We start from the raw sequence: 18,201 nt of genomic DNA on the forward strand, positions 1-18,201 counted from the left end.
AATTCCTCAAATTCCTGGTCTGTGGTTCCATTAAATACCAAGGTTATTTCATCCAGTTCAATCAAATCAAATCCATCAAATATTTAAAACTTTTAACAAGTACTTGATCTAAATTAAAGAATGTTCTAGGTGCTATGGGTGGCAGAGATAGTGAGCAGAGTTTAGCCTTTTAGTCACACCAACTAGGAGGGGTGATATGACACAGATATAACTAAAATGCAAGGCACAGGAAAATGGCACAAATTTCTCTGGGTATTTGAGGAAGAAAAATATATCTATCTGGGAAAATCCAGAAAAGTTGTATGCAAGTAGTGGTGAGGGTTCCAACAACGAAGGAGTCTTGCTTCATTCCCTACACCAATGTCTGAAGATAAATAAAACAATACACATTCCATGGTTCTATTCATGATTCAGTTAACAGATACACTAACCATGTATTCCAAAACACTTGGTGTTCACCACACATAAATCCCTGAGCAAGCTCATCAGGTCTGAATTCCCTATTTCATCTCTTCTGCTGTAGGCCTAATTAACAGGCACTCTGGGTCAATATTAGAAATACTGGAACCATGAAGATTCACAATGAATGGGATGAGTACTGGAACCATGTGGGATCAAAACATGATAACACATACTGAAACATACCATAAATGGTCTTTCAGTCACTTCTTTTTTTTTTTTTTTTGAAGTAAAATTGAGGTGGCAATTACACATTGAAATGCACAAATCTTAAATATACAATTTAATTATAGGCACACCTCATTTGATTATACCTTGCTTTATTGCACTTTGTGGATATTGTGGGTTTTTTTTTTCCTCCAAATTGAAGGTCTGTGACAACTTTGGTCGAGCAAGTCTGTTGGCACCTTTTCCCCAGAAGTATGTGCCCATTTTGTGTCTCTGTGTCACATTTTGGTAATTCTTGCAGTATTTCAAACTTTTTCATTATTATTCTATCTGTTATGGTGATCTGTGTTTGGTGATCTTGGATGTTACTATTGTAATTGTTTTGGGATGCCACAAACTTAATAAATGCATGTGTTCTGACTGCTCCCCTAATGGGTCGTTCCCTTGTCTCTCTCTTTTCTCAGGCCTCCCTATTCCCTGCAGCATAGCCGTGTTAAAATTAGGCCAATGAAAAAACCTACAGTGACCTCTAAGTGTTCAAGTCAAAGAAAGAGGTGCATGCCTCTTTTCCTCTAAATCAAAAGCAGAACATGACTGAGCTTAGTGAGGAAGGCATATTGAAAGCCAAGACAGGCCAAAAGCTAGGTTGCTTGTGCCAAAGAACTAGCCAAGTTTTGAATGCAAAGGAGAAAATTTCTTGAAGGAAATTAAAGGTGCTACTCCAGTGAACACATGGATGATAAGAAAGCAAAACAGCCTTCTTGGTGATATGAAGAAAATTTGAGTGGGCTGGATAGAAGATCAAAGCAGCCACAACATTCCCTTAAGCCAAAGCATAATCCATAGCAGGACCCTAACTCTCTTCAATTGCATTAAGGCTGAGAGAGGTGAGAAAGTTGCAGGAGAAAAGTTTGAAGCTAACAGAGGTTGCTTCCTGAGGTTTTAAAAAGGAAGCTGTCTCTACAATGTAAAAGTGGAAGGTGAAGTAGCAAGTGCTGATGTAGAAGATGCAGCAAGTTTTCCAGAAGATCTAGCTAACACACTTGATGGTGGCTACACTAAACAACAAATTTTAAATGGAGATGAAACATGTTATATTAGAAGATACTATTGAGGACTCTCATAGCTAGAGAAGAGAAGTCAATGCCTAGCTTCACAGCTTCAAAGGACAGGCTGGCTCTCTTTGTTAGGGGTTGATGCAGCTGGTGACTTTAAGTTGAAGCCAGTGCTGATTTACCCTTCTGAATTATGTTAAATCTACTCTGCCTGTGTTCCATAAATTCAACAACCAAGCCTGGATGACAGCATATCTGTTTGTAGTATGGTTTACAGAATGTTTAAGCCCACTGTTGAGACCTACTGCTCAGAGAAACAGATCCCTGTCAATGTATTACTGCTCTAATGGAGGTGTACAAGGAGATCGATGTTGCTTTCATGCCTGCTAACACAATATCCATTCTGCAGCCCATGGATCAAGGAGTAAATTTGACTTTCAAGTCTGGTTATTTAAGAAATACATTTTATAAGGCTATGGCTGCTATAGATAATGAGTACTCTGATGAATGTGGGCAAAATGAATTGAAAAGATTTGCCATTCTAGATGCCATTAAGAACATTCATGATTCATAGGCAGAGGGGCAAAATAGCAACGTTAACAGGAGCTTGGAAGAAGTTGATTCCAATTCTCATGGATGACTTTGAGGAGTTAAGACTTCAGTGGAGGAAGTAACTGTAGATGTGGTGGAAATAGCAAGAGAACTAAAATGAGAAGTAGAGCCTGAAGATAAATGACTAATTTGCTTAAATCTCATGACAAAACTTTAATGACTGAGAAGTTGCTTCTTTTGAATGAGCAAAGAAAGTGGTTTCTTGAGATGGAATCACCCCTGTTGAAGATACTTTGAAAATTGTGGAAATAACCAATGATTTAGAATATTACATACACTTGGTTGATAAAGCAGTGGCAGAGTTTGAGAGGATTGACTCCAATTTTTAAAGCTGTTCTACTGTGGGTAAAATGCTATCAAGTGGCACTGCATGCTAGAGCAAATTTTTTATGAAAGGAAGGGCCCATGATGTGGCAAATCTATCTGTTGTCTTATTTTAAGTAATTGTCACAGCTACCCCAACCTTCAGCAGCCCCCCACCCTGATAAGTCAGCGACCATTAACATGGAGGCAAGACCCTCCACCAGCGAAAAGATTATGACTCACTGAAGGCTCAGATAACCATTAGCATTTTTAAGCACTAACACATTTTAAAATCAAGGCCTGTACATTGTCTTCATAAACATAATGCTATTGCATACTTAATGGACTACAGTATAGTATAAATGTACCTCTTATATGCACTGGGAAACCAAAAAATTTGTGTGACTCACTTTGTTGCACTATTCACTTTATTGGGATAGTCTGAAACTGAACCCACAATCTCTCTGAGCTATGCCTGTACATTTTCACAAATGTAGGCCCTCACATAACCAACACCAGCTGAGTTACAGGACATTTTTCTCACCCTGAAATTTCCTGCATACATCTTTCCAGTCAATCTCCATCTTCCTCATACGCAACTATTGTTCTGATTTTAGTCATAGATTAATTTCACTTATTCTTGAATGTTTTATAAATGGAATCATGTAGGTATATACTCTTCTATGTCTGGATTCTTTAGCTCAAGAAAAAATTTTAAAAATTCATCCATATTGTAGTCTATAGAGGCAGTTCATTATTTTTGAGTACTCTGTGTAATTTGTTGACAAATCCTCCTTTAGATGAGCTTATGAGTCATTCTTCAGTCTTTGGCTATGAGGAAAAAAGCTTGTGGATTCTGGTACAAGTCATTTTTTGGTTGACAAATATTTTCATTGCTCTTGAGTATACAATTAGAAGGATTTTTGGGGTCATGGATTAGGAGCATGTTCAATTTTTAAGACACAAATGCTTTTCTAAAATGATTGTACTATTTTACACTCTCAGCAAAGTACAAGAGTTCCAGTTGCTCACTATTTTCACCAATATTTGGCGTTAGTAGTCTTTTTAATTTTAGCCTTTTTGGTGAGTATAAACTCATATCTGATTGGGATTTTAATTTTTATCCACTGATGACTTTTAATACCAAGAAAGTTTTCATGTGTTCATTGCTCATTTGTATATCTTCTTTCTGAAGGGCTATTATTCTTTTCCCCATTTGTATAGGGTTGTTTGACTGTCTTATGAATTTGCAGTTGTTTATATATAGACACACTATATATATATAGACACTATAGACACATTATATATATAGACACATTATATATATAGACACACTATATATATAGACACTACCTTTATCAGATATTTGTGCTATGAACATTTTCTCCCAACTTATGGCTTGCCTTTTCATTTTCTCCCAGCACTTTGGGAGGCCAAGGCAGGTGTATCACTGGAGGTCAGGGGTTCGAGACCAGCCTGGCCCCACATGATGAAACCCTATCTCTACTAAAAATACAAAAATTAGCTGGGCATGGTGACACATGCCTGTAATCCCAGCTACTTGGTAGCCTGAGGAAGGAGAATTGCTTGAACCCAGGAGGCAGAGGTTGCAGTGAGCCAAGATCATGCTACTGCACTCCAGCCTGGGTGACAGAGTAAGACTCCATCTAAAAAAAAAAAAAAAAAAAAAAGATTATGTTATGCCCATAAACGTGCTTTCCATGTCTTTGTGTACTTCATAAGTCTCAAAGGTATTCTACACTCTGTTTTTATTCTAGACACTATATAGAAAATCTTTGCCTACTTCATAGGTCTCAAAGATATTCTACAATCTGTTTTTTTTTCTAGACACTATATAGAATTGAATGTTACCTTTAAGTCATCTCAAATTAAATGTTGTATATGTTGTAAAGTAAGAATCAAGGTTTTCTTTTTCTTCTTTTTTTTTTTTTTTATTTATTACCAATATTGAATCTTCCCTATGCTGTAGCCTCAAGTGTGCCCAGGTGGAAAGCTGGTGCAGTCATGGGGCTCATATCATGTGGTTCCCTTTTCTTAATTTTTCAGTATAATTATTGATGTTTCTTATATTATGTCCAATTTTTTAGCTCTTTAGAATAGGAAGGAAAGTTTATTAGCAGGCAGTCTATTATGGAGAGATGTAAATACTTCCTTTCTGGTATATTTTTTTAACTCAACTTTTCAGTAATTCTTGAAAGTACAGGAATGCAAAATTGTTGTGTCTCAATAACTTCTTGATTTGCTCACTTATTCAAACTATACTTTAAATCAACTCTAAATTATGTGTTTTACCATTGTCTTTGGATATCTCTACTGTTGGCAAAGCAAATAATGTGGAAATTCATTTTTTTAAATGTATTCTCAGATTGCAGTGTGACAGGGTTCCACGGCAAGTGGAAGAGGGCCCAATCTCGTACTACCTTTTGGGCCAGATTTCCATTTTACGTGTATCAGTGGACCTGAGTTTAGTTTCTGCCACTTTTTATTAAATTGAACCAGTTTAACTCGAGTGCACAGTTTTGCTAAATTTTGAAATCAAAATTTATCACAGATACTGTGTGATAAAATGTATCACAAAATATCTGTAGTGATATCCATTAGTTAACATCATTTGAGTTTTCTATTATACGTTTATGGGCATTTGTCTCATATTTGGGCTCTTCACATCCATGAATTGTGATAGTTCTTTGTATTCTAACAATGAGCCACTTTATGGGTTTTTGCCTGTCATTTATGTGTGCTTTTATGTTCTACTTAGATTTTTTTTTTTTTTAATATCTGAGAACCTCCATTTACACTGAAGCCCCCCTCAGATAAGTCTGTCTGATGCTGTATCTCAATGCTTTAGTTTTACCAGACCTTAATGACGTCCTCTATATCTTATACCTCTCTTGAAGTGAAAACCCACCAATGTGTTCCAAATAATGTAATTCATCTACCTTTATGTAGGTAAAATATTATTTTTATTAAAGCAGGCATGACAGGACCTAAGTTATAATTACTGATACAGTTTATTAACAATGGGCATTTCATAGCACCAAGTACATACCATTTGTCTGTTTTATACATCAAACCTTCTGTAAAGTTCCTGTTATGGAACCTGAATAGATCAAGAATAGACTTGAATAGATCAAGAATGACAATTCTCTTACCTTCGGCTTATGATATAAGAGGAGAGCGCAGGCTGCAATTCACATTAAGCAAACTGTTATGAAGCTACCTATGTGGACATTCTACATTATATTTAAAGGAATACATAAAGACAATCAAAAACTTTACAAATAATGTGTTGGGAGACAGTTGAATATGCTGCATAATGAAGTCTTTAAAGATTATACAGAGATAGGGATAAATGATAGGTAACTGGATTTCGTGAAAGTACCTCCAGCAAAGCGAACTGAAGGTACAGTATAGCTATAGGTCATTTTTCATGTTCAATAATAATGACCCAACTAAAGAGCATTCCTGAAGTAAATGAAATGACTTTGCCACTATTTGTTTAATTGGACACCTATAAGTGTGTTATTTGCTTAATCACACTAAAATTTTGCAAAGATAAAATATCTAAAATAATCTCATCCAAGATGTCTGTAAAGATGAAGTTCTTTAGTCAAATCAATAATCCTTCACTTTTCTCACCAAAGGCAAAATTATCTCGTAAGTCAAGGATGATGCACTGTAGCTAACTCCTCTGATGTGTCAAAAAGAGCCTTTGCTCATGGCAGATTCGAAGGAGCTACTTTTTCAGGCAGCCACTCAAGTAGAAATACTCAGAATACCATACATGCATACCTAGAAGCAAATCCCCCACCGATATATATATATAAAAAAAACTGATTAAAAAAGCGAAACTTTTGAACCACCAAACCAAAATAATAGTTTTGCAAAAGGATCCCTTCAAAAGAAAACCTAAAGCTGCGTCTTCATTGCATTATATTGCATGAACCTTGTTCGTACTAATGTTCAATTGTTGTTCAACCGGTAACATAGACTATGCTATTTAGCTTTCTGACACATCATTTTCTCAGTTGGTATGCCATTAGCACATTTTCTTAAAGAAAATATAACTGTAGAAAGGAGGTAGTGTAATGAAAGCCAGAAGAACAAATGAGTATTCCCGAGAGTACTTTTTCAGTAATTTCTGCCAATAGCTTTCTTTGTCTTTGGCCTGTTGTTTTGCCTCAGTTCACCCACTGTGTTTAGTGCATCAATTCACCTGCTGATTAAACAGAAAGTGTTCATGTTTGGAAACCCACAATATGCAAAGCAATTATTTTCTTTAAAATATATACCTAGAAACAATTTTACATATAAAACACAGTTTTCCTGTAGATTTAATAGAACAGGGCCGGTCCTGCTGCCTGCAGTGGACCTGATGATGGAATAAGAGACAGTGAGGCCTTAGGTAGATGTTACTGGGGCACAGAAAGAAATTTGGTCTAAGATGGTAGGGTGGATTTGAATGGTGATGTGTTCACCATCACTGGCTGAACAGTACAAAGAGCAGGATGCCAACAGAGGCTTCTGGTCTCCAGTGACCTATTGGGTCCCTTACTCTGTCAGGCTATGAACCACCTGGAACATGGGGTGTGCTGCTGTGAAGAATTGGCACAGGTGGGCAGAGTGCACTTAGGTGGATCCCTGAACTTCTGCATCTTTTGCTCTGCCTTTTTGCTGGGCAAAAGTCTGAGTCATCAGTCTCACTGATCTTCAAACCCAGATTTTGTCATCTGGCCTGGATCAACCTCCAATATAAGATATGATATGTTTTACGAAGAAAATATGTTGACACCAAGAAAAAACACAATAGCCATAGAAATACAGAGAAACAGGTGAGGTCTTTTCATTATGAGGGGAGTAAAAGTAGAAGATATGAATAAAGGAGGCTGAAATGCAGTTGGGAGCAGAGGTGGGGTTTGCTCAAAGGATGTTGAGAAGTAGCAAGAGCTTTTCTGTATGGGGTCTGATTCTTAGAGTTTTTAAGCCTCTTCCGTCTATTCCATGGTACTTCATGGACTGCCACACTGGGGCTCCATTCATCCCTGGTGTCTGAAGTCTGCCTTTACCTTAAGCACTAATGGGCATTTAAGAAACTCTACATGCCTTGCACACACAGCTTGAACAGGATGCTACCCTTGCTGCTTGTGTCAGCCTAAACTTAACTTCAGCATGGTACACCAGACTTCCATTTGGTCCCCTTTTGCCTCTATTTTGTTGTTAGTTCTCAGATCAGATATATCCTGGCTCCCTCAGGATATATGTGGCCATCTCCCTGTCCTTCAGGTCTGAGGACTCTCATTTTCCCAGACTAGCAGAATACCCTCAGGCAAGTGTTTTGCTGGATTATAAAATATATCTTCTAGGATCTGAATGTTTGTGTTTCCTCAAAATTTGTATGTTGAAACCTAGTCACCATGATATCAGAAAGTGGGGACTTTGGGAGGTAATTAGGTAATAGGATTAGTGCCTTTATGAAAGGGACTCCAGAGAGCTGCCTTGCCCCTTCCAACATTGTGGGGACACAGCTAGAAGGTGTCATCTATGAACTAGGAAATGTAGTTCAACAAACCATGGCTGTTGCTATCATTACCTTTTAAAATTTCCATATGGTACCTATACTTGTGGCGGTGCTTCAAAGGTCTGAGCCATGACATGGGAGGTTTAGTTTGTCCATTCATTAATTCATTCAATTTGCTGTACTCTATGCGCTATTCTAGGCATTAGATCTAAGTTTGTACTTTTCTCACTGGTTCCATCTTGGTATAGGCAAGTGATTCATGTCCAACTATGCCTCAAAATAGGAGACATGGGAGAGGTAATGTGGTACGGTGGCTAAGGAAGCTGGCTTTGACAATACACAGGCGAAGTTTGAACACAAGCCTTTCTACTGGACAGCTGAATAAGGTAAATAACTTTTCTATACCTGAAATTTTCTTATCTGAAAAATAGAGATAATTATAGTATCTATCTCTTAGGGTTGCTGTGAAGCTTAAGTGGACACTTTTAGTGTTCTTAGATTAGTACCTGGTCCATAAATGCTCAATCAATGTTAGCTGTAATTAAGGTTTTAAGGTTTAAGCTCAGGGGTCTGAGGCCTGATAGGAGTTTAAACTTTCAACCTGGTTACTGATTCCAATATTAAACAATTAAAATTTAGATTCTTTTATAGACAGAAGACTATTTCTTTTAAATTATATTTTACTTCTAAATGAATTTAATTTTTCTCCCATCCTTCCTCTTTGGGAAATATTATTGGAACCAAATTTTGTGTTATAAATTGGAATAATTTTGTGGCCTGGATCCTTGATTTTATGGAGAATTCTTGAAGAGTTTCATTGGGATTGTCTATGTATTTAGCTTCAGATGGAAAGCTGAAATTACTCATCAAAGTATTGCAGTAAGAGTGATTTGAACCACAAGTAGATCAGAACTTCAGGCTTCTCTAAGACGAGAAAATAACTGACAGATGAACTGCAGAAAAAGAAAGGGGGTGACTTATTTAGAGTGAGATGGTCATGTAGGCTGTACAAAAAAGAAGAGTCAGAGAACAGGCTTGTCAAACAGCTAATTGCACCTGCAAACAAAGGACATAGTTTAAAGCTCGGGTTTTAGAAAGGAATGCTAGTCTCTCATTTGTATTTTCAGCTGGATCTGCGTACATGGGTAATATCACCACAATCGACGATGTCATCTTTGAATAGGGAGGAATAGAGACTCACACAGAGCTTGCACCAGGGAGATTCTACACACAGATGAACAATTCATTAGTCATTCAGAGCTGAAAGCTGTCGCCAAACTTTGCTCTGTATGCTGAAAACAATACAATGATCAAAAAAAGAAAATAGAAATCAAGGCAGTGAGGTAACCCTTTAGGAAGTGATGGTAGTGTTACATTAACATATTATCAAGATCCAGAAAAATCTGAATATCTACACAGTACTTTCTATCCTATGAGATTTGAAACTTAGACTTCATTTCAGGTTTGCCAACAGTGTTACCTAGTTCCCACTCTAAAATTTCTAAATCTACAAAACATACTTCAACCCTTTCTCCTTGATTCTCTTCAACTTTTTAAAAAAAATTTCTCTTTTTAAAAATATTTTTTAAAATATATTTTTATATATGTATTTATTTTTTGAGACAGGGTCTTGCTCTGTCACCCAGGCTGGAGTGCAGTGGTACAAACATAGCTCACTGCAGCCTCAACTTCCTGGGTTCAGGTGATCCTTCCATCTCAGCTTCCCGAGTATCTGGGACAACAGGCACATGCCGCCAAGCCTGGCTAATTTTTGTATTTTTGGTAGAGATGGAGTTTCACCATGTTGCCTAGGCTGGTTTCAAACTACTGAGTGCAAGCAATCCACCTTGGCTTCCTAAAGTACTAGGATAAGGGTGAGAGCCACCAAGCCCCACCATCAGTGTATATTTTTTTTCTGAACTTTTATCATATAAGTTATCACAAATTATGATAAATTGCATTTTCCTGAAGATTAAATTAACAAACTTCCCTTTAGCACTTACTAAGAACACATACTCCTTAAGAAGACATACTTTTTAAATACCCTTGTGTGTCTCATTTATTCCTTCTCCCTCTATTCCATTAATTCAACATTCATTATTTTATTAATCTATATAAAAACAATGTCACATTTCAACTGTTTATCATGTAAGCAATATTATATCGACTTAACATGTGGTAGGCAGAATAATAGAACTTCAATTATGATGGCCATATCCTAATCTCTGGAACCTAAGAAAATGCTGTCTTTGTGGCAAAGGTGACTTTGCAAGTGTGATTAAGTTAAGGACTTTGAGGTGAGAAGATTATCCTGGATTACTGGGGTGGGCCTGATCTGATCACTTGGGTCTTTAAAAGCAAAGAAATCCTTGTTGTGGTCAGTGAGAGATATGAGAATGGAAGAATGTTAGAGAGATGCAACGTTGCTGGTTTTGAAGATGCAGGAAGCTGGCTATTCCCAATTTAGGGAATGTGGGAGGCCTCTAGAACTGGAAAAGGCAAGAACACGGGTTCTCCCTAGAGCCTTCAGACAGAAATACAGTTCTAAGAACACTCTGATTTTAACCCAGTGAGACCTGTGCCAGACTTCTAAACTACAGAACTGTAAGAAGTTGCAAAGTTTGTGGTAATCTGTTACAGCAGCAATAGAAAACTAATAGAACATGGGATGAGATACAATGAAGACACAGCCTTGTTATTTGCTGGCCGTCACAAACTCTCTTTGTTGTTTCTACTCCTAGGTAAAAGGTCATGAATTAGGAGAAGACTTATCTCAAGGAAACATATATGGTAAGCCCAATCTTTAAGCACATAGCCCTTACTTTTCAATTTCTCCTACTTGTACTCAAATCAAGATGACTCCAGTGGAGATACATCACATGTATAGTTCATTGAGTTTTACACAGGTCTGTCGCTAAGTGAGTAATTTCCTGAAACGTTCTCCTAATAATTCATAAAGTGTTCATTTTAGGGTTCATTCTTATTCTTACAATTTTTAAATAAAGTCCTCCTTGTTTCCCACCCTTTGATTCTTAGGTTAAACCACTAACCCTGCTTTAATCTGTCAGGGTACATTTCCCTTTGTGGGTTCCCAAATTCTGCCAAAAAGTGTGGAACTTTGGTATCTGCCTGAAAGCAGTATCAGCAAAAACAACTTTTCCCTAAATGCAATTGGAATTCCCATTGTCTGCTACATTTTCTGGGATTACAGAATAGGAAAGACATGCGACAGTTGGAGAATTATACAGAATGTGGAGGAGGAAGGAGAAATGTATTGATACAATTTTTAAAAACAGATCGAATGGGTACACTTTAAGTAATAGGTTTTACAGAGAGGTAAGTTTGAGTGGAGGAGTTAGCATGGAAGGGATAAAGGACCCCATCATCCCAGGCTATGAAGTTTGTCACATGGCAGCAAAACATTTGAGACTCACATCTGTTGTATTTTGGAACACAGACCACGTGCCTACCCACACATTAGAAGCAATGGTAGGAAAAATTCAAAATTCAGGATGTTGGCTCATGGTGGCTACTTCTAGCATCTTTCCTTAAGATGAACACCCACCTATTCAAATTCTCTTGGGAGGAAAAAAAAAAAAAAAAAAAAACTGCAAGATAGAAAGCATTGACTAAACCAAGTTCCAGAGAAATGGGCAGAACACAGAAACTAGTTCCTAAGACATGGGTATTTCCAGAATTCCCACAAAAGGCCTCTAGAACTAATGAAAGCCGATATAATAGACTAGAAACAAACCAGAAGTCTTCTAAATTTTTTAAAGGGCTTGTATTACCACATAAACCCATGCCTGGCTAAGAAGGGCAGACAACTCCTTAATGTCGCCACTAGCCCCTAGGTGGTAGTGGCTGGGAAGGGATACTGCTAAAGAATGTCCTCCTTTCTCGCCTGTGACTGTGGAAAGCAATGGGCACCTAAGAATCTTTCAGAAAGAAGAACTAAGAGCTATCAGACTGGCTGATCCAGGAAATCACTACCCAGCCAGGGTATGGAAGACACACTCTTCCTGGTCAGCAGAATATCACACCAGCTACCATAAGCTCTCCACGGCTCACTTTTCCAAATAGAATTTTAAAAAAATATTTAATGAATAAAGATGAGTATATTCAAGCTGCACAATGTGATAATTTGATATATGTATACACTGTGTAATAGTTACCACAAGTAAAATTAACATATCCATCACCCCCATGCCACATATTAGATCCCCACTAAATAGAAATTTTAGTTGTTATCCCCTTTTTCCCTACTTATAAGTTTTAAGTGCTGTGGTGGCAGATAGGTATTGTTAAGATAGAAAAGTCACATCACACCTCAGATTTTTGGAGCTCTATTTGGAACATATATGGAAGAGTAGCTGTATGAGGCTGTGTGAGCAGTGAGTGGTTTCAAGTAGATACGAGGGCTGTGAAAGTAAACATTGAGCAGAAGGGTGCATGTGCATATCAGGCAGTCAATGGGTTGGGCAGGAGATACTGTTGACTGTCTATCCTGCATCTATTCTTCTCCTCCTCTTTCTAAAGAGAATTCTGGTATTGGTCAGTGATGTATTATAAGACTCGTCCCTGATTCAAGATATCAGCTGTGATTAATTCAAATGGAAATGACCTGGCTATATTAAGAAATGGACATGTGATAGAAGTCAAATCAATTAAGTGAAAGGAAGTGTGTGTGTTTGAGATTCCTGAAAAATACCCTCCTCTATCCCTTCCCAGAAGTGACAGAGGAAGGACATGGTTTGTGTTGCCACTGGTGAGCGTTCTACACAATGCTGCAATCAGCATTAGGATGAAGCCAGCTCTACAGGCGGCAGAGCAGCAAAAAACAATGGGCCTGGGTCTGTGATCTCCATCGTTGAATCCCTGTATGAACAAACCCTGTAATTTACCCTACCTCTGGATTTCTAGTTCCATGAGCCAAAACATTGCCTCTTTCCTTAAACCCTGTTGAGTTGGTTTTCTGTCAATTACAGCTAAACCCTATCCAACGGACACAGTACTTGATACCAACATAAGAATAATTGGAAGTCTCTTTGTAATTTACAGGAGAAAATAATTAGGACAGTTTAATTCTGAGATACAAGATATGAACATAATGGTTAAGAGTATAGGCTTTTGAGACAAATATACCTGAAATTCTGCCCTGCTCTGTCCATTACTGCCTATACATGTCTTCTATGAACTCTAGTCTTCAAATTGGTACAATGAAGATAATAAACCTAGCTTATAAGAGAGCTGTAGAGAGTAAACAAGATAACGCACATAAAATTCCTGTCATGAAGTAGATGTTCAATAATTGCAACCACCATTTTAATGGCCAGAGAAAAAATTAAGATCCCTTGGTGAGAATTTCTGTACAGGAAGATGGCTCAAGAGAAATCCAATGCTCTAAAAGATGAAATTCTGGGAATTACAATTTCAAATGATTCTGATGAGAAAGAAAAGGAGTAGTTACTGAAGGAACTGATGTGGCCGCATAGGGATGTTTTCAAAAAATGTATATTGAAAGATAGGAGAGAACTGTTATGACAAGGAATGAATAAAAAACAGGAACACTAAACTGAAGGAACAGAATCAGAAAGACTGAGGCACTGACAGAATTTGAATTGAACAAAGTCTCAAAATAATGTCCCAAGGCCACAATAGGAACAAATCAATGACAAATCAACAAATCAAATCAGGAGGGGAGAGACTATGACATGAAGAAATGACAAAGAGAAAATAAGACTGTTTGAAATCTGAACTAAGCAATAAGCAATATGATAGAGATAATATAGGTGGAATGACTAGAGAACAAAATAATAGTTTACTCATTTTCAAGGTAAAATGCTAGTTCTCTGAACTCTTAAATTATACTTTGAAACATTAAAGGCCATGTTGACTTGATTTTTACTTAGCTATGAAAAACATTATGAAATAAGATATCATGTAAATTAGATTCATATCAAATTGAATTCACAATAAATTCCAGGAAGAAATTTTTCTAGTACAAAAAGATAACTGTTCTTTAGCCTGAAGTGTACATCAGCGACATACTATTTTTCTGAATAAGCGTGGTATTCAGTTTGCCTGAGAAACACATAAACATAATAAACATAGAATTTCATTTGCACAGAAACAGCTTTTTTTTTTTTTTTTTGAGACGGAGTCCTACTCTGTCGCCCAGGCTGGAGTGCAGAGGCACGATCTCAGCTCACTGCATGCTCCGCCTCTCGGGTTCACGCCATTCTCCTGCCTCAGCCTCCCGAGTAGCTGGGACTACAGGCACCCACCACCACGCCCAGCGAAATTTTTTGTATTTTTAGTAGAGACGGGGTTTCACTGTGTTAGCCAGGATGGTCTCGATCTCCTCACCTCGTGATCTGCCCGCCTCTGCCTCCCAAAGTGTTGGGATTACAGGCGTGAGCCACCGCGCCCGACCAAAACCAGCTTTTTAAAAGTATTTGATCAACAATAAATTCTTAAAATGTTTATTAGTGATTTCACTAATGGATAACATGCCCTCATCCCTACACACACACACCAGAAACTTTGTCTTAGAAACTTTGTCCGTGTCTGTCCAAAATAGAAGTCAGAAGGGAGGTCTTCGTGACCAAGTTCTGCTTTAGGCCTGACCCAGGTAAATCTGCTGAAGAGAAGGAGGAGTACTCTTTCTCTGACTCAGGAGGCCAGGAGAGAACACAGTTTTCTCACCAAGGAAGGCTTCGGAAATAATTCACATACAGGTGAACTGCTTTTAGAAAGCACTTTTCCGTTACCTGCCCCCAGAGTGAAGTTCAAAAGAAAAGGGAATAAAATGTTCTCCATCAAGATCTCTGGGGCTGTGGTGTTTTCGACTACTGGAGAGTTGCTTGATTCAGAACATTATCACCTTCAGGAATAGGAAATAGTCATTTCTTTACCCAGACAGTCTTTTACTCTTGGAACAAGGGGCCTAAAAAGCTATTCTCACAGAAGGCTTTTCTTGCTTTTAAAAACACAATCAAATTGGTTCCACTGGAGTGGGATATAAGGAAGGGCACCTCTTCTACTTTTGCACAAGTAATTGACTAGCCTAATTAGATTGCCCAAGTGTTTAGATGCCTTGGTGATGGGCACTTTATAAATACTGTATATAGCGAAACCGGGAGCATCCCTTGCGACAATAATAGCCATAGTTAGCTCTGATAGGTTGGGAAGACACAAGCCAAATGCTTTCCACATTCCATAACATTTATTGATAGTTATTTATGTTGACATTTTCAGCCCTTTGTGGTGTCTTTTTACTCTAGATCTGTGGGTAGTGTGGTCAAAGATGACTTCTGCAGATAAAAACATCATCTTATATGCAAGGTAAGCATCATTGTGGATTCTGCACAATAACTAAGAAACTATTATAACTAAGAAATATTATAACTTATAAGCAACTGCCATCCAGAAATTAAGCAGCACTTAATCAATTCAGAATGAGAACGTACTTAAACAAGACCTGCAGTGAGTGAAAAACCACATACTGCATAGAAGCTAATGGTTTTTTGATCCTAGAAGAAAACCAAATAATATTCTCTAGTTGTTGACATAAATCTGGAAAATGGACATACTGAATGCTGAGTTGTCTTGTTCTTCTTTTGAAACTTTTTATTTTTGGCATCACTTGTTAAGGTGGGGCAACCTTGGTGAGGCTGACTGCCAAGAGTCAAACTGTGGATTTGTTGGAAGCAGGAAGACACTGATTCTTGTTTTTGGTCTATGTACTTAATTCTTCCAAACTGCATGGTAATTTTTCATTTTTATTTTTACCAAGGTTAGTACCACCAGGTAGGTACCTAGCATAGTAAGGCTGTAATATATAGAAGCTAAAATCCTTGCTCCCAAAATCAACTCTAATATGGGGAAGAAAGGAAAACTAACATTTAACAGTGCCAGGCTTCATGCTAGAAATTACACATCAAAAGATATTAATACTTAAAATAATCTTATCAGTTAGATAACAGATTCATTCTAAAGATGAGAAAGTTGATGTGTTGAAGTACTGTTGATTACACACAGTGTCTGGCAGTATATGGTAGGGCCCAAATTTGAACCCATTTACCTGACTTTAAGGTTCATATTCTCTCCATAACACCATGTTTTACTTCCTCATTGAAAAATGCTGCCCTTAAGAATGATGCAATGGACTTTGGGGATTTGAGGGGAAGAGTGGGAGGGAGTCGAGGGATAGAAGACTACAAATATGGTGCAGTGTATACTGCTCGGGAGATGGGTGCACCCAAATCTCACCACTAAACTTACTCGTGTACTGTAACATATAAACTTACTCATGTAACCAAATACCACCTGTACCGCAATAACTTAAGGGAAAAAATGCTGCCCTAGGGAAATAAGTTATTACCTTTGCCATTAGTTTATCAGAATTCATATTTTAACATTTTTTGATGGAGAGTCTTGCTATATCGCCCAGGCTGGTCTCAAACTCCTGGGCTCAAGCAGTCCTCCCACCTTAGCCTCCAGAGTAGCTGAGAATACAGATGTGTGCCACCACACCCAGCCAATTCTTTTTTATTTTTTAGAGACAGGTCTTGCTTTGTTGCCTAGGCTAATCTTAAACTCCTTGTCCCAAGCAATCCTCTTGCCTCCTCAGCCTCTCAGGTCATATTTTAACTTTTGGTTGTTCTTTTGTCTTTATAATTAATTTCCACATATTCATGAGAACATTACCAGATAATATCACAATATACATAGAGGTAGTTTAGTAAGGGGGAAAGAAGCCAGATTTGGAATAAAAACACTTGGGTTTGAGACTGACAGTTCAAAACAGTGACCCTAGAAATGTCAACCTTTTTGAGTCTTGATTTATTAATTGGATAAATGAGGATGCTTAGAATATCTATTCTCAGAGTGACTGGCAAAATCTGAAAATACTTTAGGGAAGTATGTGATGCATTTTAGCACGATTTCTATACAAAAATTAATATCAAAAAATTTCATATTTAAAGGGCTTTTTCACTTTTTGCAAAATTCACTTACGTAAATCCATTGTAGTGATTTGGCTGAATCAGTTCTATACCTGATAATGAAACATTATCACAGACCTAAGCATATTATGCTTTTCTCAACTCCTTTTTGAAGTAAGCTATAGTGACCTCATTGAGAATGATTGCAGGGATGAAATAATCAAAGAGACAATTTACATAGGTAACAAACTGGGCACCTGTCATTTTGAAATATAAAGTGTTCTCTTATACCATTATTTTAAAATTTATTTAATGACACCACACTCCAATAAATCTTCCAAACCATAATTCTCAGAATCTGTTCTGTTTTTTTCTCTTAATGCCTAGATCTAATTTCCCTATTCTCTACTGTTGACGGTCATTGGCCAACAAATCCTAAAATTTCTACTCCCTGAATATTGCTTAAATAACCAATAGCTTCTTCACTGACTCCCTAGCCCCAGTATTTTTTTGTCTACCCTCTTGCATTCTCTAAATATACATGTTATATTTCAAATCTAATCATGTCATATACTTGTTTAAAATCCTCAGTGGAGGCTAGGCACAGTGGCTCACGCCTGTAATCCCAGCACTTTGGGAGGCCGAGGCAGGCAGATCACGAGGTCAGGAGATCGAGACCATTCTGGCTAACATGGTGAAACCCCGTCTCTACTAAAAATACAAAAATATTAGCCAGGCGTGGTGGCGGGTGCCTGTAGTCCCAGCTACTTGGGGGGCTGAGGCAGGAGAATGGTGTGAACCCGGGAGGCAGAGCGTGCAATGAGCCAAGATCGTGCCACTGCACTCCAGCCTGGGCGACAGAGCAAGACTCTGTCTCCAAAAAAAAAAAAAAAAAAAAAATCCTCAGTGGATTTTAATTGCCTTCAGGATAAAAACTTAGTAGAAAAACTTCCAGAATCTGGGAAGTGACTACACGAATTCATTCATAACACAGTAAAACAGTAGAAGAATAACTTTTGGCAGCTATTATATGCCAGGTACTGTGCCCTGTTCTGGCACTATGGAAACAAACAAAACAGGAATTAAATGGCTAGTCATACCAAACTATACAAACAAA

At 37.7% G+C, this 18,201-nt stretch overlaps 2 protein-coding genes across 3 annotated transcripts in view; one reads left to right on the forward strand and one right to left on the reverse strand.

Moving 5' to 3' along the window:
- Positions 1-18,201, forward strand: part of LOC126932656 (uncharacterized) — a 262,990-nt gene that overhangs the window by 220,629 nt on the left and 24,160 nt on the right. The window contains exons 4-6 of the mRNA XM_050751745.1: positions 8,420-8,522; positions 10,878-10,926; positions 15,423-15,483. Of these exons, the coding sequence (XP_050607702.1) occupies positions 8,420-8,522; positions 10,878-10,926; positions 15,423-15,483 (213 nt within the window). The remainder of the gene's footprint in view (positions 1-8,419; positions 8,523-10,877; positions 10,927-15,422; positions 15,484-18,201) is intronic.
- The window catches only part of ARHGAP15 (Rho GTPase activating protein 15), a 629,043-nt gene that overhangs the window by 91,179 nt on the left and 519,663 nt on the right, over positions 1-18,201 (reverse strand). The gene's annotated exons all lie outside the window — the stretch shown is intronic.

Source organism: Macaca thibetana, chromosome 12, assembly GCF_024542745.1.
Source record: "Macaca thibetana thibetana isolate TM-01 chromosome 12, ASM2454274v1, whole genome shotgun sequence".
NCBI lineage: Eukaryota > Metazoa > Chordata > Mammalia > Primates > Cercopithecidae > Macaca > Macaca thibetana.